General features: G+C 40.4%; 1 protein-coding gene across 1 annotated transcript in view; it reads left to right on the forward strand.

Moving 5' to 3' along the window:
* Window positions 1-23,933, forward strand: part of SH3GL2 (SH3 domain containing GRB2 like 2, endophilin A1) — a 97,045-nt gene that overhangs the window by 63,493 nt on the left and 9,619 nt on the right. Inside the window, exons 2-5 of the mRNA XM_067315551.1 lie at window positions 13,382-13,450; window positions 15,880-15,952; window positions 21,246-21,389; window positions 23,232-23,365. Of these exons, the coding sequence (XP_067171652.1) occupies window positions 13,382-13,450; window positions 15,880-15,952; window positions 21,246-21,389; window positions 23,232-23,365 (420 nt within the window). The remainder of the gene's footprint in view (window positions 1-13,381; window positions 13,451-15,879; window positions 15,953-21,245; window positions 21,390-23,231; window positions 23,366-23,933) is intronic.

A 23,933-nucleotide genomic window follows, 5' to 3' on the forward strand; every position in this document is an offset into this window, starting at 1 on the left:
TTTCCTCAGATTGAGTTACACTGCTAAGCAACTTCTAAGGCAGAGTAAGGCAACAAAGTATTTAATATTCTTACATCTGTATGTTTCTTCTCTTACTACAAACTCCAAATCTGAAGGCTATGAGAGAATTCAGAACCTAACTTGTTTTTCCCCCCAAAGATATAACTGCATGTATATAATGAACATTTAGTTGAGTAGTTGCCTGCACAACAAACACTAACCCTGCGCACCGAGGTGGTTAGGCTAATTACCTGATTGCATCAAAAGGCTAATGCTGTATGTTTATTTACGGTTGTGATGTTTGAACTTTGACACTTGAAAATCTCACCTGCTCTGTATTTTACATTATTTCTTTGCTTTTACATCACCACAGAATAATTTGTGGCAAATTTTGTATTGATTATCAATCTACTAAATTTAATTAGATTGCCATAAAGACTCATACATGCTTTAAAATTCCATGCAGACTGCAGGATATTTATATGCTAAAATTCAAGATGAATTTTAAGATTTGCTTGGATGGGGAAAATGAGAAGACGGGAGGGAAGAATAAGGAAGAGAAAGTGTTATTTTTTTCCTGCAATGTAAGGTGATTGTCCTTAAAATATTTTCCATTAGATTATTTCAAATGCAAGAGAAATGCCCCACACTTTAAAAGTGGTATTTTACATTCCCCTTACATCCCATTCTGTAAAGTGTACAGACATACTTTGCTGAAATGCAGTGGGATACCCCTTGGGATAGGACGCGGCACAAAACAGCTCAGCGCCTGGCAGTACCATACACAAGTGCACGTGGCACGGACTGTGCGGCGCAGCTGAGGTGCCATGCACCACGGAGTGGACCCCGTCCGGAGGAAATAGGTGTCGGTGAGTCGGCTGCAAGGTGCAGGCAGGGTCTGCCGGAGTGGGTCCTGGGGCTGAGTCTCCTGGCCTGGCAAACACGGCCGCGGTCCCTGTAACTGCGATGAGGCATGTTGAAGAGATTGCAGTCTACCCATACTTGACAGCTGTATGCAGCTCCCTTTCTAAAAAGGTCCTCTGAATCAGGTCATGCTTTAGTGATAGTAGGTATATTCTCAGGCATATATTTCTGCACTCTAAGCTGTGAATATTAGTGCCTTCATGTAGCTGTGTTTCTGTTTCTTAGTGCACTCTATGTTTAAAAGGTGATTGTCCGTCTTTGTGACAGTATATGCCTATAGTATGGTTGAGGAAGGACAGCATTTCGGCAACAAGGAAGTCTTCCTTTTGTTTCTGATGGGTATTTCAGTGTTTTTCAGACTTCCTTAATTTCTGAAAGTATTCTACTACATCTGTAAGCATGTGCATTTGTGTTATTCTTTGGATGTAAAAAGTTGCAAGGTGGGGATCTACCCTGCCTGTTTAGTTTTCACGTGGGTCAGTGCAGTGTTAGCGTATTTCCACTGTACATAATGGACTTGCAAAGGTGCATTCCCAGACAATGAAGGCAAAGAGAGAGGTAGCAATGAATTAATTTTCTCATGGAGGCAATTCAGAAAAGAATATATTGTCACTTTTTGCATTTTTGTATTTAGTAAGAAGTGCAAGTAGTTCCACTTTTGCATCTTTTGAAAGGTTGTAAGTGAGTCTACACAGCCAGTTTATGAAGGCATCATAATGGGGATGTGAGCAGAATCTGATAGCTTTGTAAAACTGAACTTACTCATTGCAATAGCGTATTCTTACATGATGTTAAAGTTACAGAGCATATAACTGAGCAGAAAGCAGCAACTGAATTTGCACTCTTCCTTTCATGTGAAACTCTAGATATGTACGTAATTCATCCACAATGGCTCAGAAATGCAGCTGTTGTGTAAGACTGAAAGACTGACCGTAAAAGACTGTAAATATCTTGAGATATTTGGGAGTGTAAGTAATTCCAATTATTTTAGCTGGCCCCATGGCCTTTACCAAGACCATCATTCTTTTTTGTTATATTTTCATCTGAATTCTTTCATTCAAATGAGTTGCAAGTTAACATTAGCAAGAACTGCCTATTTCATTATTATATCTCAAAAATCTCTATATCCCTCCTACTAATAAGAAACTGTTTTGTAAATTACAGGTTTTCATTCTTTTTTATCAAGCCAGCCTTCCTGCAGTGTCAGTTTCTCTAGTAGCAGCTAGAACCATAAACACATGTGGTAGCTAAATCTAAAGCACAGTTTGTTGTTTTGATCTATGTTGTGTTATGATCTGTCTTTCTGGTGGTTATGAACCACTCGGTGAGATCATTGCTGTAGTATTACTTTTGTTTCCCGGAGGAGTTTTGTGGTCATTCTTCTCTGTTCTGGGTACCTCTTAGATTTTCCAAGTAAGTATAAGAGAACAGTAGGCTCAGCTCTGCTTTTGCTTAGTTCAAATGTGTTTGTGTAACTGTGTGGACTTCAGAGGTGTAACTAGTGAATTACAGTAATATTCAGGTCAGAACTGAGTCTTGAGGCTTCTGTTCATTATACAGTTTTTATTTCCTTAAATTTTGTAATGTCCTTGGTTTGTCGCTGCTAGCTGGTACATGCAGTGGTGAAAGGGGAAGAAACGATCACTTCCAAATTAAAACAGTAATGCCATGAGGGCTGTGACTGGGTTATTTTAGGTAAGAAAGGGCAGTTGCCTGCCCCCAGCAGCGGCACTGACAGACCCCCTTGCTGAGCTGGGCTGCAGCTGCAGAAAGGCGGCTGCGTCTCCTCCCGGCCATCGCCCCGTGCAGTCTTCCCGTGTGCAGCACGCCAGCCAACTAAAGGGTGGTGGCGCACGTTGTCTCCATCCTTTCTTATGAAAATAAAGATGTTTCATCCAGTCCTAACTCATCCAGTCTTTTCTCCTCCCTCATCCTACCTACATCTCAGTAGTCCGAAAAGGCATGCCACCTTTACATCAGAGATATCCGGCGTTGTCTGAGCGTTCCTGTCCTACTGTTATGTTCCCTTGCCCCTGAAAACAGACCGGTGCTCTGGCACATACTGCTTTTACCCAGAAAGTGTGAGGCAGAGGACAAGAATTTAAAGAAGGGGCATTCAGCTTAATTGATGTAGTGCTAATGTAAAAAAGTTAAAGCTTTAGGCAGATAACAACATTCTCTAAATGTGCTATTATTAGCCTGAAAGTGGTGGTTGGCTCTTGGGATTTTGATTGCTCTGTAGTTAATAAATTATCAACACTGCCAACAGAATTAAGAAAAATACACAAATATTCTGGATTGGCACCATGTCGTGCTCTACACACTCTGCAGCCATCTAGACATTGTGGCAATAAGAGCATTAGAAATGAAATGTGGCTTACTACTAGCAACAGCCTGTAGGTGTGCTTTCCTTCCCAAACTCCCTCTAACTTCATGTCTTTGGCAGATAACAATTAATTCACTGACAGAGTCCAGCAAACGCACTTTAACATGTAGAGAGGACAACTTCACAATAGGAGTTGGTATGGCTGTTTAATCAATAAATCATATTTAAGCCATATTTTCTTCTCTTGGCCTTTAACAGCTTCTGAATGTTCCCAGCGTTCTCACATTTCCAGATGTTAAGAACTCAGCTGAATTTTAGCCAGCAAAAGGCCTGTGGACTGATGTATATCATGCAGAGCTACAAAATATGCCTTAAATGGGATTTAATTGCTGTAAATTTCTCCTGCTGTTATTTTGCTTTTATTAGGCTTGAGCATCTCCTGTTTATTTCTGCTAGACTTTAATTCATTCCTGTACTGAGAGAGAAAATTACAAAGTCCCCAATGCTGTGTTAATCTATAAAAATGAGGACAAGCTGACTTGCCTAACAAAGTCGTATGTATTAGACTCTGCTTTACCAATCAACAGTACCTTTGTGTCACTGCTTGCATAATGCTGATGGGGCATTTGGACTCTGTCCTATGTGGGGATCTTGGCAGGGTGTAGAATCTGCACTGGCATCTCCGTGTTATGTCTGCACGTGAAATACTCTAGTGTTTTGCAGGGCTGAAGTTTAGTGCCTGCAAATTAGTTGGATCAATAGCCAAGACTAGATATTCACCTTCATAAGGAGTGAAGGTGAGCTCTGCCCCTCAGCTGGTAGCTTAAAACACTGATGTAGAAAACTAACTTTTATAATTTTTTTGCTGAAATGAGCTAAGAAAGTAAGTATTTGCCAGTGGACCAGTGTGGGGAAAGAATGATGTTTTGATCCTTGTTTCTCTTGAGCTTAGAAGCTATGTGGATGGACCAAGCATGTGTTAATGTATATAGGATGAATAAGATGGATCCTGATCCATTACCATGTTGTACTTGACCTCCTTAACTAAGACCTTAACTGGATGACTAAATGGTCTGTGCTCTCTTTGCTTCTTTTTCACTCTGTGGCCTGCCATATACCTCTCTAAATTGTTTAAAGATCCAGAACTCACCTGCCTGAAAGCGTAGCTACCGAATTTGAGTCTAAAATTCCAGGCTGTACCTGCACAGGAATTTGATAAGAAGCATCTTCCCCTTAAAGCTTCATCAGAATTGCTTTGGAAACTTTAGAAAAGTATAGAAGTTTGAACGAATATATAATATCATACTTCATACTCTCCTTCCAAAATATGATAGCATCATTTATTTATGGTACCAGTGAGTGATGGATCAGGAGCTGGAGATGTATTTCGCGCCAACTGAAAAAATTTCTCATGAGGAAGCTGGTGCTGCTCACTTATCCAAGCAAGATATGTGAGAATCCCCCCAAAATTGATAGTATTCTTGTATAGCTTTTGCCCTTCCCTCAGAGTTTCCTTATTGCCACCCAGACAAATGAGCCACTGAAGAAACACTCAGGCTGCTGCTGAACTGTTTTGTGTGCTAGGAAACAGAGCACAGATGTCCACTTTCTCTGCGACAGTGCAGCATGGGACTCCTGGTACTCCTGTGTGGAGAACTCATAGGAATTGTGGATCTGGATTCAGATCACTTTGCACAGACTTGTGTGCATTTATTGTCCACAGGTCCACTAAAGGGACTGTGTCATCATACTATTATCATCAGAAGTAGAAATACCATATGGGAGTAGATTCTCTGTTCCTCTTCCTTACTGCAAAAGAAGAGAAGACTGGCACATCTTCTAGCTGATATATCCAGCCTTTTTATGCCAGTTTCTTTGCTGCTAGTACTGGTGGTGTGCTGGGGACGCAGAGGCAGAGTGGAAAAGCAGAGGGTATTCTGACTGCTCTCAGCAATCTGACAGTTCTTGCCAACAACTCTCCTATGCCAGTTTTGGAGGCCACTCTAAGCTGCAAAGGTCCTGGGGTTGTGACCAGCTTCCTGGCTGAACACTGACTTTGCACAGCAGAGGACCCGGCTCCTGAATGAGTTTAAACACATGTACAAGAATTGGGTTCTGTTGGCTGTCCTGGATGCACTGCAGCATCTCATTTGTCAGCACACCTCTGTGAGTGAAGTTGTGCAGTACGGATTTAGTTTTGTGTCTGCCCTGTGGCAGTACTTGCTTCATCTCTCTTGGAGGGTGCTTCTATGCAGATACTTTCCCTACAGAGATATGGTGCAAGGCACTACTGCACCAGCACTTTCTCACCTGCAGTTTGCCTGCTCTCGCTCTGCTGTATTTCCTCACCGGTGGACAGCCTCCAATGCAATGCAGTGGCATTGCAGCAGCGGCTCTGCAGAGACTGCTCTCAGTGCAGCAGCCTGCGGAGACGCAGGCGTGCTTTCTGCCGTGCTGTGCGCCAGTGCTGAATCCGAGTGGCTCCTTGTGTGATGCTGGAGCTGCAACAACTCTGCAGCGTGGTCCTTGCTGGCAGCCTGAAAGCAAAGCAGGGAAATGACTGATCCAGGCATCCCCCCTGCCCCTCCCCTTGAGGTTTAGCTCAAAATGAAAAAAGGCAAATTAGGGTCTGATTCTAAATAATGAGAGTAGGAACACAGGACAGGTTCACAGAGGGGTATTTCTTATACTGTGACAATGCTAGAGGTTGGGATCCTCGTCTCTCTTATCCTTCTTGGGAAGAAAGAGCTCCACTGAGCCATTTTGCCTTTGCTCCAGATTAACACCAGCATCACTGAGGTGAGAATCTGTTCCACAAAGATTTTCCTTCGTGACTCTACAAGCTTTAGCAGTCGCTTGCCTTTAGCATTGCCAAGTCCTATTTTCTGTGCATGTCACAAGCCTTACAAACACATTTGTCATTTCTGTGGCCAACTTCCCAGGCTTTCCAGCCTGCCCCCAGGCTGTTAGCAGGGCTTTTAACAGGGCTATGGGCCTTACTTGTAGCAGCTGTGAGGACTAGCAAGGCCAAGCTATTGGATATTTAGAGGATATTTAGAGGATGCTTTACAAGAAATGGAGGCAAGCCATCTGTAGTCCTCCTAGTGATCCAGTCTCACCCTTCCCTTTTCTCTTGAGCTTCCCAGATTCAGTTCACTTCCTGATCTTGAACAGTGCACTATATTGCTGTCATTCTTCATCCCACGGCTGCAGGGTCAAGGTGGGAGGGTCTTACGGGGCAGCCTGTGTGATAACACCTTTAGCATAGCCTAGGTCAGCTTTGGGTAAACTTACCAGGCTCTAGCTGGTGTGCTGCTGAGGTGGAACAAACCAGTGATTGCAGTGCTATCAGAGAAAGTAGTAGGTAGGGAGATTTCTGATTTAATATATCTGTTGAATGACAGTGAGGAAGAAGAAATGATATGACTTGTCTGGCAGATGCTTACCTCAACTACATCACTGAAACTTCTGTTGGATATGCTCCTGGTGGCATGTAGTAGCAGGTGCAAATTAATGCTCACAATTTTCCCATGTGGTAGGCAAGTGTTTTTCTTCATTTTGCCAAGGAGAAAACAAAGCCTCAATGGCATAATCAAAGCCTCGGTGTAAACACTTGAGTGAAATGCTGGAGTCCCCTGGAGACTGTGGGATCTCTGGTCTCTCCCTTTTGTTTTTCCTTACTGTCTTCATGACCCTTTATAGCTTCTGCTATAAGCAATGGAGTCACTGTGGTCCTCATTGCTGCAAGGGAAGGATCCCATCTTACACAGCTCTGCTGATGGCACCCAGCTGGCATTATGGGCTGCTCTTCCAGCTCTCACAGCTGAAGAGGAGAAATTCGTTAACGAAATGTAACTGGACATCACTGTCTTTCTGAACCTTACATGTATGTTAATTCAGGATCCTGTTTAAGTCTTCCTGCCGAAGTGGCTTGTCCCACATTCCTGTGCCATTTCCAATTCACAGTCCATATTTTATACAGTATGTTTGCAACTTAAAAAAAAATAGAATAAAATATAGAGAATATTAAATGAAAGGGAAAGGGCGATGAGCTTTCCTGTCTTGTGAAATCTATTATGATAATTGAAAGTTTCAATGAGGTTATGTCACAGCCTGCAGAGTTTCTTGAAGCTTTCTAAGACTAATGATTTCAGATCTTTTGGCTTGTAAATCAGAACTTCCCTCACCTAGACAGATGATCCTGAAAAGCAATCCTTGAGCAAGGTCACTCTGTCTCAGTTAAATCAGATATTAGTTTCCTTTGTGATAGAGAATGAGGTGCTGTAAACCTGCAGTGGCATTTCCTACATCCTGTTAGGTTTTCTGAAGATGAGTTATCACCAAACTAACCTAGAAAAGATGTCTCTTTTTTTCTGTATTCTAATGTCAAGAGGAGAAGTAGTCCCATATACAGCTAATTGACTTAGACTTTTGAGGTGTTTTTTTCTTTTATTTCATGTTGTAATTTATCTGAGGTTACCAGAAAATCTCTCTTGCTTACTGTTACTGCTGAAAGTGTGATTTGCCACAAGACTTGTGCCTAGTTGACTGCAGAGAACCAAGGCCATGATCGTAAATTCGAATAGCAGACAACACCTTTTTCTGTGATAACAAATTCTGATATCTCAAGTACCAAACCATGCAGCATCAAGCAGATGGAAAAACTAGCCTGCAAGTGGCAGTTTTGTCTTATTCTGGCATGTGAAGTGACAGAGAGAATAAAAAAAGTCTTGACTAGAGACTGTGCTTTATATAAATGTTCTTTTTCAAATGTTTACTCTTTCTGAGAAGCCTACAGTGTTGGCAAACCTTCACCGTGTGTACGCAGAATTCTTCTCATTAAAATGTATATTTCTCACTCTCTTTTGCAAGCCATCTATGTCTTTCTTGTGTTTGCAATGCTAACAAAGCAGCACAGCATTTTGGAGCCTGATTGAAAGTCTTAACCTGAAGATGCTTACTGCTGTCACCCTGCCTCCAGAACATGAAACCTTGCAATGACAGATAAAAGTCAAAAAGGCAAAAGCTGCATGGAAGAACTATAGAAATCTGTGGAACAGATATCTAGAAATTGGGAGTGAGACATCACAGGGTAACCTGTATTTAGCAGAAATGGGCATGAATTGTAGAGGACTCTCTTTTTCTCCATCACAGATTTGTAAGCTCCCTTCACTACTGTTCCCTGTAGCTCTTCATATTAATAAGGCTTGGTTCTTACCACTCCTTACATTACTGTTGGAGTGGCAATTTGATAGAAATGCGGTGTAAACAGCCTTCCTTTTTAGGGGTACAGAAATTATTCCGTGTAGATTGGACTATGCTGCAGGTAGGAGTCAGTGTGGAAGGACTGATCTCCAAAATCCCTGAATGGGAAAATGGATCTGGGATGGTAGTAATGACAAAGGGCATTCAGAAGGGAGAGGGGCACTAAATTAGAGTTTGCACTGTGCTGTGTGTAAGTAAAAATGTTGCAGTACTCTCTGTCTGGGGCTGTGAATGCCACAGAGAGCGACTGTCACACTGGTGTAGCTGCCTTGCAAAGACAGCGTTCAACTTGCCTCATAGCCAAAGCCAATGTACTGTGGTGGCAAAACATCCAGAGCTGGTTTTCTACTCTTAAACAGAAGCAAAGCTGCACTATACATATACTGTTTCACCATTGTTTCACAAAATGAGTAGAGCTGAAGACTCAGCTGACCTAAATAACTACTGTAGTTTGATGCTGATCTTGCTGTATTTTCAAGTTCAGGTAGAGGCTTATCATACTGCACAAGTGGTTTTTTTTTTTTTTTTTTTTTTTTTTTTGATAGTAGGAGGGGATTTGGTAGGTAATTGTTTGAACTGTGAATTGTTCAGAAAGCAGTCTAATAAGATTCAGTGTCATAGTACTGAAGAACATAATTCCTATGGAGTAGCTACTTAATGCACATTTGATTTGCATTAATGTCTTGTGAGCAGTGACAGATGACAGTGTCAGATTCGTATTACCATTAATTAGAAGATTGCTTTATAGGAAACTGTGGAAGTGATCATCAGTGTAGTCTGTGTAAGGCAATTGATGTTTTCAGTGTATCCATAGTGACTGCACAGGCGTATTTTGGCCTGTACAACATATCGCCAATGAATCAGCAATAACAAAAAGGTAGATTGCACAACTATATGAAAAATGGAACAAAAAGCTCCGTAACTAAGACCCAAGTTTTGCTGGTTCAGATCTGCTCCATCAACCAAACTACGTTCCAGGCATTCTGTCTCTTATTCCAAATCCCGTCAGCTTCTACCAAAGACTGTGTTTTTAAAATTTTCTGACAGAAGAAAGCAGGGTTTCTTTTCCCCACTAAAAATAGGATTCCCACCACCTTTGTAGTCTCCACTAAAAGCATTGTGACCAGCAGATGCTAAGTTAATATTCTGCATGAGTGGAAACAGGATCCTTATGCAACTGGACTTTGTTCTAAGGCACACAGTGCTTGTTTTCAGTTGTGTAATATATGAGATCGAGACTTTAGAACATGTTGTTATTAGGTGTAGAAAAAAATCTGCAAATTTTTGGTGAGCAACAAACCTTTTCATTACATATTTCCCCCACCCAGAAAATGCTTGTTTGTTCAAAATTTTTTATTAAATATATTGATATGGTAATTTTATTGTGAAGGTTTTGGGAGGCAGGAGGAAATAGTTAATCAACATAAGAGAAGGTGTGATCTAAAATAGCTAAATAATTTCAGCCCCGATTTCTGTTGCTGGAGACCCAAGATTAGGTCTTGGTTCTTCTGTATGCCCACTGAACTAGCAGGAGATGCATTATTACCATTTTAAAAACAACTTAAAGGATCCAGTTTTCATTTGGCTGTAAAACAAGATGCAAAATGTTGAAACCTTCATCTATATGATAGGGCAGAGGGGACTTTTGTTTTCTAGCTAGCTATATTTGTTTGCTGAGAATTTTTCAGACTGCTTCTGAGAGCAGATGAGAGCAGATCCTCAGCTGATGTAAGCAGATGTAAGCTTCATAACCTGTCATAACCAAATCTGACAATTTCAGAGAGAGGGTTGTGGAATAGCAGCCTTAATTAAGTACTTTAACAGCTGATTGGAAGCCTGGATATACAGCAGTTAAATAATACCTCTAAATTTTGTCAGTACAATGATGACATAGGTGTGGGCTTTGCTGCTTATGCCTTTGTCAGGCCCACAGCTCCCACAGGACCACTTTAGATTTTGGCCTTCCAGTGGGCTGCTGAATATCCTCCTCTGAGCAGATTTCACCCTTCTGCCTTAGGGAAGGATTTAACTCTTGAGGGCTTTTTATTCTTAAATTTGAATCTTTACTTTGATTTCTCTGCTCTGACTAGTAAGTGCCTGTGACTTTTCAAGGGGGATTGTGGTTCAGCTGCTCTTTTCCTGTGGTCTGTCAGCACTTTTGCAAACCAGGTTTTTGCTTGGATGGTGGTGGTGAAGGTGCTGCTCTGAAGGCCTGTGATGCAGGTGACCCCAAGAGAAGAATCGCCTAGTTCGAGGAGAGCTAAAGACTTCATGGTTTATCTTTCTACTTTGACTCATCTTTCTGTTGCCCTTGGCGGTACTTGACCAAGAGCTTTACAAATGAAATTTTTGCCTGGGACATGGATGTTCTTTCATTTGTTATCTTAAATCAGTGAGTCATAGTTTTTTTCATTTGATACCTTAAAGCAGGGAGTCATAAAACTGGATGTGAGACTAATATGGACAGAGTGAGGATTTTTTTTAAAAATGGAAAGCAAGCTGAGAAAAAAGAGAGGGATGCATTGCCTTGTTAACTTAGCAGTGACTGCTCCTGCTGGCTATGGAGCAGCATTACTAAATAAGAGTCTTCTACATTCCTCAGCAAGAAGAATGATGAATATGACGGGAAAGAGCAATTGCAAAGATTTGTAGATGTGAGATGGGATCTTTAGGGGCTCTCTGGGGATGATCAGCCATGTCTATGTAAATCCTCATCAACTATGAAGAGACCCCAAGCAGCTGAAAAGATAAAAAATGTGAAGATACAGCTAAAAGAGCTGGAACATTGGTTACCTTTGGGTACTTCGTATTTTTAGAGTTCAACTTCAATTATTCAAATCTGTTTTGAATATTCAAATAGTATTATTTTTGTTTCTTGTCCTTTTCAGGGTGTTGAAATTTGTGGTAGAAAGCTCCTGTGCATATTTTGCCATCTCAACCATAGTTGGAGGTCCATGTGCAAAAGATTCATTCATGGATTGTTGAAGAAAGCTTCTGACCTGTCTTTTATGCTTCCTTTGTTACCAGATTTCACAGAAACTGCAGATAAATAGCAGCTTTTAGGACATTCAGTCCATCTGTTGTCCATTGCACAATTATTTGTAATAGTACTGAGTTTCAAATCTAGGAATTTTTGTTGCACTTCACTAATCTCTGTCAGGCACAAGTTCAGTGATATGGACGCAAACTCATCTGCATTCAGAATGATGACAGGGGAGTGTTTGCAGAGATTTTCAAATCCATTCTGTATAAGAAAAAAGGGATAAGTAAAGTTCTTCCGTTGTTTTCTCAGGAAGTTCCCAAGGATTGCTGTCTCATTAGTGTACCTGAATAAACTTTGCTTCATTAATGCAGCATTCTGGTTAGTGAGAAGTTGACAGAAAACAACAGAGGTGATAGCCGTTTCCCATTGTACAGACAATAATGGTCTGCATTAGTAAGGGCCTGGCTGTACTGCAGTTGCTGTTTTATGGAAGTCAACAAATTTGAAATTAATCAAATGTCTAGGTGTTATTCATAGAAGGGGAGTGATTGCCTGTATGTCTTTCTTCTCTTTATATTAAAAGGAAGTTGTAAAAAACTTAACACAATGGTTGAAACCAAGAGGGGAAAAAGTGCAATTTTTCTTTCATTTCTGCCTGTTGAATGCAGGAGTGACTTTACTGAAATCAGCAGTTACATTCAGCTAAAACAGTCTAAAGAGGATTCAGAGACACCTAGAAATGTGTGTAAAATTAAATAATGTTCAATACAAAATGCTGAAAATGAAGAGAAAACAGAAAGTCGTGTGTCTGATAAATTTCCTGACAAATACCAGTGCCGAGGAAGATTGCTACATTCACTGGGTCATGTGCATCTGACTGACTTGTGGAGTTACAGTGCTAAAACACTTTGTGACTAACAATGCAATTGCTAAAAATCCTTTTTGACTAGTGCTGCATAGCAGTCACCATTTGTATCTGTTATTGTCACTTTTACCGACAGTAATGGGAAACTCAGTTCAGTGTGTTCTAGCATGAATCAGAAAAATGAAATGGCAACACAGAACCATTTCCTAATTGTCTTTCAAACAGTATTTTGCAAAAAATAGCAAATTTGCCAAAGACATGACACTGAAGTTCACTTTTTTGTTGTTTTTATTTGAACTGTCAACTAGGTGTTTTATATATAAACCATGTGGCCCTCAAGCTCTTGCATGCTGTGAATGTAGGTTTTTCTATGCATCATTTTTATATATAAGCTTAATTTTTAATGATGCAGGTCTGGTTTTGGCTTGAATAAATACATATCTGAGGGTTTTCAGCTGTGGGATGTTTGCTGTCTGTTGCCTTCTGGGTGGTTTAGAGTCAGGGCTTGGGAGTGTCTTCCTACTCTGTACTTAGATATTATTATCCTTGGTGTTGCATTAAAATGTTCTGGGCAGTGCAGCTAAGGGCATTTTTCACATCTGATGAGGACTTCTCAGTTTCTTGACTCCTTTGGCCAGTTCATTCCATCAAGGCACCTCCTTTTTGACCACGGATATTTCTGTCTGCTGAAGACAGTTTTGTTATTGTTGATCAATGGTTTGGTAAGTTCGAGGTGTAGATATTCATTATGCAAAGAAGCAAGGCTGTGATCCTGCAAAGACGTGGCAGTATGTAACTCTTCTGACACCAGCAGAAGTTTGGGTCTCTGAGAATTAAACACTAATCTATATTTTCTTAGTGTTTAACCTGAAATAAAGTATATTTGAAATAAGTTTTTCAGAAATAAAGAATAGCACGTTTGAGTGTTCTGAAACTTATAGAAAAAACACTTCCCCATGAAAGTTAGATTTTCAGTTATTGCTGAATCTGCTTTTTTTTTTTTTTTTAATAACTGCAGAAAGTGAGTGAGAAAGTAGGAGGTGCAGAAGGAACCAAGCTAGATGATGACTTCAAAGAAATGGAAAGGGTAAGTCTGTATAAGGGTATGTACATCCATTGTTACTGTTTATTTTCCTTTCTAGGACAGGATTTTCTAACCTTTTTTCCCCAAATCACTCAAGTAATTTTGAAAGACTCAACTTTTATTCAGCAGACTGAGCTTTCAGTTCCTTGTCCCTTTTCATTCTCTGACCAAGGAATACATAATATATATGCACTCTGTAAAATGCCAATATTTCAGTGGTTGAGACTAATGCCAGCTACAAATTAGCTTCAGGTAAGTGTAGAGCATCCCTGGAAACAGAGACTTTGTCTAAAAGGACGGACGTTTTGGTGGCAGAAGGTGCCCGTGATTCCTCTGTGATGCTCCCTGAGTGTCAGCCAAGAGGAGCAAGGCCCCCGGATATTGGTTCACGGGTTCAAGGTTCCCCCCCGGCAGCCTCCACTGGCCAAGTCCCACTGGGACATAGGGGCAGCTTCCGCCACTGAACGCTCAGGGAGGCCGGCAGCGGCAACAGTGAGCGTTTTTGTGGAAAAAAAGTCTGCTCACTGTGCATGATGGTGTGAATATGCCAGCTGAAAAGGTCAGCAGTGGCAGTTATTTTTCTGGCTTTGACTTTGAAAGTCACCAGCAAATCTTGTAAAACAAGCTGCTGTTAGGTGATTTGTAGGATACATACCTGATATGTGTCCCTGGTGCAGAGAAGCAGATGCTACTTATCTGTGTATTTGTGTAGAGAGATGGGAAAGAACTTTGGATGGAAAATGAAAGAAAAGTGCATATCAGGATCTTCCTTTCTTCCTGCAATGCAAGCACTGCAGAGTTGATTTCTCCCCCTCCCCCTGTTTTCCCTTTGAAGTGGATGCAAGTATAGAAATTACCATCAAAACTGGAAGTTACTAAAGAAGATTTAGAAAAACGATGCAAGATTTAGAATGAAAAATAGGACAGTGCAAAGCCGGGAGAGAGTCCCATGCAGGGCTTGTGGGCGGCACGGGATGGCGCCCGGGGACGAGGGAGGAGAAGGGAGCAGGCTCGTGGGTTGCCTCCCTGCTCCCACCTGGCCCTGTGCCCCCGCGGTGGACGTGTCCCTGCTGCCTGTCCCCAGCCATCTGCTCCCTCACCCCCGCTCTCCTCTGCAGCCTTCCAGCCCTTTCTGGGCTCCCCACCAGGCAGTTCAGCTATTTCTTTACCCTTGGCTGCCAGTCCTTTTCTGCTTCTTTGTGTAAAGCAGAGAGCAAGACCTGGCAGATGGCAGTGGCAGTGGAAAACAGGAAAGAGGTCAAGCACAGCATGCTGTAACCAGTTTATCTCAGGTGCTCACTTTGAAAATAGGAGCTCACTTTTGTTGCAAAGGAGTTCGCTCTGTGGGACACGAGCTACCTGGCAGAGAAATGCAATGTGTCTTCGTGAATGCAGAGTGCGGGAGAGGTTACAGGAAACCCCAGATCTGCAGAAGCAATGTTTCTTTCTTTGAGGCCTGATTCTGAGAGGGATTGGATTATCTGTTGGAAGATGCATAAATCTTGCAGCTCCCGACAAAGTCTGTGGATGCAGATGGTGCTCAGAATCTCTTGGATGAACTGTGATTGCAAACTGTTCCTCTAAAGTTTTATGGATAGTAAGCAGTTTGTTGAATCCAGAATAGTTGCATACTTCCCTGTATGTAACTTAGAAAGCTGATGCAGAAAACCTCTTAAGAAAGATCTTATTACAGCTGAAAGAAATACTGATCTTCAGTTCAGAATAGTCACCTTTTAAATTTTAAATTTTAAATTCCTAAATATTAAGTAATTCTTTACTGATTCAGCCCAAGGAAATAAATGGTCAGTGCCTCCATGGTAATAGATTTCTTGAGGTTGGATGCTGAGGGAGACCTATTCTTCCCTATCCCAATTTTACCAGGACTGACCTTGAAGGAAACAGACAGCTCCTTTTGTGTTTGGTGGGTTTTTTTTGATTGACAACTGCTTTCCCTTTGCTTTTCCAGTTAATAGGAGACCAAAGAGTACTAGTACTTCAGATAGTTTTCACTGACCTTTTCTAGGCAAAAGTTTTCCCTTTTGTGGGCATGTCTTGAGGTGGTGTACGTCTCAATCAGTACAATACAATGAACTGTATCAAATTCCCCATGCAACCTGAGTTACTCTGTACTGGATTACTCTATACTTCTGTTCTTTTATCTTTGCTGCCTGAATAATGGCCTCACTTAAGAGTGGTTCTGCTACAAATTGAACAGCGGGCTGATGGTTTCAATAGATTTTCAGGCATGTTGCATTATCACCATTCTGGTATCAGTGCTGGATTTAGTCAGCAGCAGTTCTTAGGGACAGAAAAATAAAATAATAATAAGAATTAAAAGAATTTTTAAGAATAAAAGAAGAGAGGAAAAAAAATCTTCCTTTTTTCTAACATCTCTTTTCATGTTTCTTTTTGTTTAATTCTCTCTCCTTTAGAAAGTGGATGTCACCAGCAGAGCAGTTATTGAAATAATGGCCAAGACAATAGAATATCTTCAGCCCAATCCAGGTAATATAATTTCACAGTCTCACAACACTTGCAGCACTTTGTTAAAACATTTTTTTTTCTTCATCCATGCGCAGTCTCACAGAGCTCACCCTTACTGGTGCAGTTAAGATTAAAGCAAAGCCAGTGGGATTACTATGAAGTGAAAAGACTTGAGACAAGTACAGGCTTCTGGCGTTAGGCAGTCAGGGGGATGGAGGCTGGCTTTGGGGGAGCTGTTTTCCTTTTGTATGTCTTTGCTTTAAGTAAAGGGAAACCATGTGCTTAGAAATAGTGTGTTTACCAGCAAGGAGCTGAGTGCCAGGGCACTGAGCAGCCTGGCAGGTCCCGGGGCTGGTGTGTCGGGGGGCAGCAGGGCCCGTCCCACTGCCTGCGAGGGAGCAGGGCAGCCAGGGGCTGTGCCTGCAGAGATTCACAGATGCTTGCCATGAACCAAAATAAAAACAGGGCTGCTAGTCAGGTGGAGCAGGGCAGTTCCAGATGCTATTTTTCCCTTTTTCCGTTTCCTATTTTGTCAATTATTTTTGACAAAATTCTGAGAGATAGGCAGGAGAAAAATACCTTTCTTGTAAGTTTTTCTGGAAATACATAGGACTGGCACTGCAATGGTATGAAAACCTGGAAAAGATACAGCCCATTTATTGTAGCTGCACTACTGAAGCGCTGACCTTGAAGGTATGATTAATAAGCCATTAGACACTAAACCAACCAGTGGGGTCTCCTTAATGCCTGAAAAGCACTGATGAAAGTATGCATAAGACCTCACTTTGCACCTGCGGCCCTGCCTTCACCCTCTGTGAGTGAGGAGGGTTAGGCAGCCCTTTTGCAGATTGCTGAAAGGTGGAAAAAGGTTTAAAACAGCTTTCTCCGGTGTACAGGAAGGAGGCAATGTCCACACCACTCACCTCACCCATTGGCAGTTTCCTGCCCTCGCTAGAGTTATTGCAGAAGAGCTGCTGATGGTGAACTGGGGAACAGGGTAGACTAGACCTAATCAGAGGTGACTAAATTAATCCTTCAAAATAGAATTAAATGACTCATTTCCATGAGGAGAAGAAGGGTTTTGTGGTTGGGCTTGTGGAGAGCTGCATGTGCCCCTCTTGCCGAATGGTCCTCACAAGGATTGTGATGGGAAGCTGTTCTGCTCACTAAGTGCACCATTAGATCAAACAACTTAAAGGTTTCCATAATAAACTGAGAATGGAAGGGTTTTTATACTAGCATAAATCAATGTTAGCTTCACTGATGAAGTCAATGGAGTTAAGCAAGTGCAAAATGAGTGCAAAAATAAAATTAGGCCCTGTGACTAATATCTTAGAGCTACATGGAAGAACAGTCAAAATTCAGGAGGAACAGTCAACATTCACTGGAATTCAGCTGGAAGCAGATTTGAACTGGTGGGAAGTATTATCTCCAATGTGACAGATGACAGAATGGTGCTGATATAGCTTAACTGGTGATATTTGTAAGTTAGACCACAGAGAAAAAAGGATAATTTGATGCTGCTGCCAATGGATGAAAAAAAAGGAGAAAGAATATTTACAAGTTCAAGAAGTGTTAAAGAGAAAATAACGATGACTAAAACAGTTTCTATGTCAACAGATGGAGTACAGTTTATGACTTGGGTCCAGAGCTTCATGGCTCATCATCAACAAGCACTCTGCAGGAAAAGCAATAGGCTTGACAAACATTATGGGGCTAGTAATAAAATTGTTAACTACCATCAAGCTGCTGTTGTGCAACAGTACAGACTGAGTAATAAGCTTTGGCTGTTTCGTGCTGGTCTGGCTGCCTTCCTGACACATCTGAGTTATTATGATTGCTGTGAATCACAAAAGAGGCTCACACCAGCAGCAGCGACCAAAATTTCTGGAAGTAGCTCAGGATGTGGTTTCCGTCACCTGAAAGTGATACAAGTTTGCTCTGATGCAGAAAAAAGCAGTCCCTATACCTCAGCTACACATCTTTCATCTGCTTGCTGAGCATGTGAGAAGGATCAGAAAATTAAACAGGTAGTAAGAATGAGGAATATTTTTTTTTGTCATATTAAATGAGATCATGTTATTCATCCCACAGATGGGCAAAGGTAGCAGGTAGAGTAAGGGGAAAGCAGGATTGCCTCCTTCAGCTCTTGCTTGGTCTTAGATTGGTTTAGGCAAGTTGTGAGATTGCAAAAAGGTGCCCATAGTGATAAGAATTGCTTGAAAAATGAAAGAAATTCTTCTCTAAAATTCTCCCTACAGCTATATTACTTTTTAACTGAGGCACCAAAAATACAGGTTTCCAGTATTTCCTGTTTGCTTTCTCATTTTCTAAAAAATAGAAATACTAATAAAAATATAGAAATAGTAATAGAAATAAAAAATAGGAATATTAATATTAAAAAGATTTTCCTTAACAGAAACATTTAAAAGAATATTTTCCTTAAAAGCTTATCTCTTTTTGGTAGGAAGAAGAAGGTTTGGAATAACAGTGCACATTACGAGATGCGCAGAATGTTCTCTGACAACAGCCGTATGCTTTGGTAGCAGAGTATAGCAGTGCTAGAGATCATTTGGCTTCATGATATTTTTGGAATCAATAGATGAGGCATGAAGTATTGTCCAACTTTACTAAACAATTAATGAACTCATGCTGGAAAGAAAAGAAAAGGATATTAATGACAGAGAGGTGAATTTATTGAAAGAGGTGTTGGGTTGAGGTTAGTAAAAATGAAAAAGATGGCCTTGACAACTTCCCAATCATGAAAAAACCTGGACCACAGGTGAGAATAACTAAAATTGAACATGGTGAAGGCTCAGAACTTTTCATGCAGGTGTGCACAACCATGATTTAAAGAAAAAGAGATGCAGGATGAACGTGATTGAAAGTATAAAAAATGAGCAATGCTGAAGTTTGCTTCAAACTCTCTTGTGGCGGCTGTTCTTACGATTCACTATGACTCTGTTAACACTTGATGCTAAGGTGAATCGTTAGTGACGCCATTAAAGGCAATGTAAAGGAGAGGGCATGCAACTAGGAAAAGAATCAGGCATTCACATCACTTTCGTGTGGTGTTTTGTACATTTCTGCCTGTTCTCACTCAGGTTCAAACATAATTTAGAAAAGTAACAAGTGACTAGGGGTTGGATTTCCAGGAGGACTCCGCAGAAGTTTACCTCTGCTCCCATGGAAGCTAATGGAATCAGCTTTGCAAGAAGAATGGAATGAGGCCACTGCTGAATGTCTTCTAAAACAAGATTATTTGGGGCGTGAAACTTCCACCAGGAAATAAAATTGACTGTAGAAACCAGATTTGATACTTACGATTAGATTAACTTTTCATACTTACCATACTGTTTCTCATTTATTTCTTGCCCTTCCATTATTATCCTTTCTATCTTTCATTCTTTCCTGTACCTTTTTCTTTCTACTTTTTCCTGTCCGTCCAGAATATAGCCACTTCCTTTTTTTATATTCTCTCCTATGTTTTTGCTTTCACTCCTGAAACTTTCAACTTGCTGCCCCTATTCCCATATCTTTGTTTTCATTTCTTGTCTCCTTGATTTTATTTGTGCCTTGGTTTCTTTTGTGCTTCTGTATTTCCTCACTTTTTGCTTTTGCTCAACTCTCTGAGCTCTTCTCTCTCTTTCCCTCTCCTTACACATCTCAGGATCATTCCCCAAATGGTAACATAAGGGCTAGCTATGCCTTCTTTCTTTGCGTCATGCCCCCGTCACGCATAATCCAAAGCTAGTCAGTGTCAATAGGAGTCTTTGTGCTGATTTCAGTGAGTTTTGAATTCAGTAGGTTTTGGCCTAGGAGAGCAACACATCTAACAGCTTCTCCTTGAGCAGTATTAGGAATAGCTCCCTTTCAATGCCATTTTTAAAGGCCAGACACTTCATTAAAATGCAGTTTCTTATACTGAACAGTCAGCCAGTCTGTTCCCTTTAGTTTTGTAGCACACTGGAACAGAAGGCATCAACAAATTCAAATGCAGAAAAGCATGATCTGGTGACACCCAAGGGTAGTGAGAAAGCTTACAAAAACATAATTACTGTATGTTAAAAATATGTTGCCCTTTCATAAGCTGTTTCTCAGGCAAAATATGTATTACGACAGTTTCCTGATTTTCCTGTGTCTGTTTGTGTGTCTATGTCTGTGCATACATATGTGTGCCACAAAATGAAATATGTTCAGCAACAGAAGCCATCTTATGATGTACGATCTTCAAAAGTAAAGTAAGAACAAAACACTATTGACTCCAGTCAGCTAATGTTTTGCTTTGTTCCAGAAATGTGTGCAAGGCTGAGTTTTGACCAATGACATTTGCACACATCAGCGTAAGTTACGGATGTTTTGTCCATGGAAATGCTAACTCATCAGAGTAACTACCAAGGTAGAGTCTTTTGCAGTAAAGAAAGTAGAGCCATTCATAGCTGCCTTCCTATAGCACACACAGTAGTGTAGGTAGAAGCACCCACTCTGAGCCAACTCTGCTGGCAGTAGGATTTAGCTGGCAAAATTTGAAGTAAAATGCAATTACTTAATTCATTCTCTGAAGGCCATTTACATTCTGTAGTTGCAAAAATTTGCTGTAAACACATCATCAAACAAGTTAATTCTTTTATTTCTTCTTTGTTTTCATCAGTTAGGATAATTATGTGTGCTTTCTTCTGATCTGCAGTTGTGTATCTGAGATAAAAGATAAGCTAAAGTACAGTCAAAAAACATATTAAGAGTTTCCCCAAATCCTCATAAAAAATAAAAATTGCTTTACAAGTCATTTAGCATCCTGTTTGGGAACATAGGGCTTTTTTTCTATTCTACAGTAGAAAATCTTGCAAACATTTAAAATATCTGGAACACTACACTAATGTGTCTACTCTGGACTTGTCCTTGAGAGCAAAGGTGGCTCAGTCTGCTTTCTATCTGGTACCCATAAATCTTAAGATTGAGAATATGGAGATGGGTTAAAGATTTTTCTTCCTGAGTTTTAACCCATGTCAAATACGCTGTCTTGAGAGTGTTTCTGGGCTTTCTTTTGTCCAAAAGATTTCAAGGGAAGTTTTAGTTTGGAGTTCAAGACAGAGCCTCCTCTCTGACCTACCAGCAAGAAAACTTCTGCAAAAGTCAGTGACCAACAACATTTCATGTCTTCACTCTAAAAATCATTTCTGAACATCGGGGACTGATCTTAAATCTAGGTAGTGTAGTTTTTTATTCCACTTCAACATTTCAGGTGAAACAGATCATTTCTATTGGTTTATTCTAACTATTGTGTGTTTGTAACTCTGTCACTGGCCTGTTTCAGCTTCCAGAGCTAAACTCAGCATGATCAACACTATGTCGAAAATTCGAGGTCAGGAAAAGGGACCAGGTTATCCTCAGGCTGAAGCCTTGCTGGCAGATGCGATGCTGAAATTTGGTCGAGAACTTGGAGAAGAGTGCAACTTTGGTAACTTGATTGCTTCCCTTTCAATTTTAATTAAATAAAATTTGTAATTAAAATTTAATATAATTAAATATAATTATTTAATCCTATAAAGGAAGAGCTTCTGCAAGAAATTTCGGAGTTCAGCTTCATCAGACTTCTCCTCTAAGGCTGGTCTAGGGCTGTTTTCATGATGTGGATCCAGTATCTTTTGGGGATTTGGACCAGAGATTTTTTTCCTATGAGTGAAAGTCAAGTTGTTTCCATTTGGAACCATGTCTGTATAGGCTTTGTGCTCTCTCTCATAGATTATATTACTGGGGATATGTTGTGCTAAAAGGTGTGTGTTTGGAAGAGGTATTATCATCTGTGTGTGTGTACAATAAAACCTGTCTGTTCTCAGAATCCTTATAATTAATGCTTCTGTCTTCACTGCAGGCATGGAGTAAAGGCTAATAGATTTTTTAAAATCCAGTATTGAAAATGCTCATTCCTTGCACTCTGGCCTTTTTTCTGGCCAACTTCCACATTTTAAGACATGAGTGAGTACTCTTGTCTTATCTGTAACTTCTCGCCCTCTCCGCCCCAAATTAATTTGCAGCTGCCTGAATTAGAGATGTTCTTCATTCTGTTCTTCAACAATAGAGTTCTAATCAGAAAAGATTGCGTTCAGAGCAGGATCTTTTGTCTCTGCATCCTATTTGTGTGGACATCTCTGCAGCCATTTTTATAGGGCAATACTCAGGACACTCAAATAGGACCTTGAAAATACTGTTTCCTATTTGAATCTTCATAAAATGTTGTTTTGAGCATCAGGACATCTGCAATGGAAAAGGTACTTTCTTGTTTGTTCTATATAAATGACTTGTTAGCTTGACAGATATAGGCTGATTTCTACTGAAGATTGCTGAATTGTTTTTTTTTAATTGCTTGCCTCTAACTTGCTAAATTTTGAACCTATTTCTAAATTGAAAATGAATTAGTAATAAAATTCAGTTTGTACAAATTGCTACATATTCCCTGATGATTACATTGACACACAGCAGAATAGATATGGCAGTTATTTTCACATTCTTAACTAATAGTAGCTGGTATGGCTGTCTGTTGCCTTTCATCTGGGTCTGGTAGGCTCTCTAGTTTTGCAGTATGCTGCTCCCTGCTTGGGAGATAAAGCTAAGGTTTCTTGTGCTTTTTCACATTTTTAGGTTTTCAGACCCTTTGTTTTCTTTGAAAGTAGAGTTTCTTCTGCTGTTCTAAGTCTCAAACCAGAAAAGTATTTTTGAGCTTCCTGCTGTTGTCTCTATGCTGAGGAGAAAAACAGAATCATAATTTTTGTGCACCTTGAGTGAGGCTTGGAGAGAATCTCAGAAACACAGACAGCTAATTCTTATTGAGGTTTTGTCTCCAAGAGTATGACTGCACACTGTGTATGAATTTGACACTTTCATCAAAAAAATCATTAGTGAAAACGTTAACAATTTTTACTTTTGAAACAGTCACACTAATGCAAACAGGGAGACCTGGACTTCTACTGCAGGTATTGTGGTGGCAACACTGCAGTAAATACAGGTACTTCTTTTCTAGAAGGTTTGTTTCACCGGAGCGAGGAATAAGCAGACGTGAGGTGTGGGGACAGGCTGTTTTCACGCAGTGTGGATTCTCAGGTTCAGCTGTGTTAGAATGTGTAAACTCTGGGGGCTGCAGAAGTGAAAAATATGTGTTGTCCTTTCACACGGTGCATCATATTCTGTTTCCTTCCTTGACACTGAAAATGAAATGTTAACTGAAATTTCCTTGACTCAGCTTCATTCTGTGGTAATTTGGAACTATGCAATTTTAAGATAAACTGGGCATCTTTTCTTTCAGGACCAGCACTTGCGGATGTGGGAGAAGCTATGAAGGAGCTTTCTGAGGTCAAAGACTCCTTAGACATGGAAGTGAAACAAAACTTCATTGACCCACTTCAGAATCTCCATGACAAAGATCTGAGAGAGATACAGGTATTGCCATCAATGTGGCGTTTTAGTAACATGGAATGTATAGACTGTGTATTTCCAAAACATATTTTGATTGTGTAGCTTAAAAAATGTCTTTCAGATTCATAGATGATCTGATTTTAGTCTCTTCTGATTTGAGTTTTACTTTTCAGTTCTGTCTCTATCATTGATGATTTGGAAGGAGAAAGATCAAAATACTAACATTTTTTGACAGTAGCATAGTCAAGTTTGAAAATCCCATTATTTTGCAGGCATGAACACAGTGTTCTAATTCTGCCATTTGAAAACTCTTCACTATCTGAATAGATGAATAGGTATTTACTTTCAATTTTGTAACATATGACATGCAGGGGGGTTTTGATAGTTGGCTCTAGACTGACATTAATCTTTTGTGTGTATGAAAACTGTGCCCAAAACATTCCCAAGAACTGAGAATACAAATACCATTTGCTTGCATGAAATCTGTAGTTAGTCATCCAAGTACCACCCGTCATTTATAGAGAAAAGTTGTGTGCATACATACTTCTGTGGACACAACTAATTTTACAGTTTTGGAGATAAAAGCAAATTC

Source organism: Apteryx mantelli, chromosome Z (assembly GCF_036417845.1).
Source record: "Apteryx mantelli isolate bAptMan1 chromosome Z, bAptMan1.hap1, whole genome shotgun sequence".
In the NCBI taxonomy this organism is placed as follows: Eukaryota; Metazoa; Chordata; class Aves; order Apterygiformes; family Apterygidae; genus Apteryx; species Apteryx mantelli.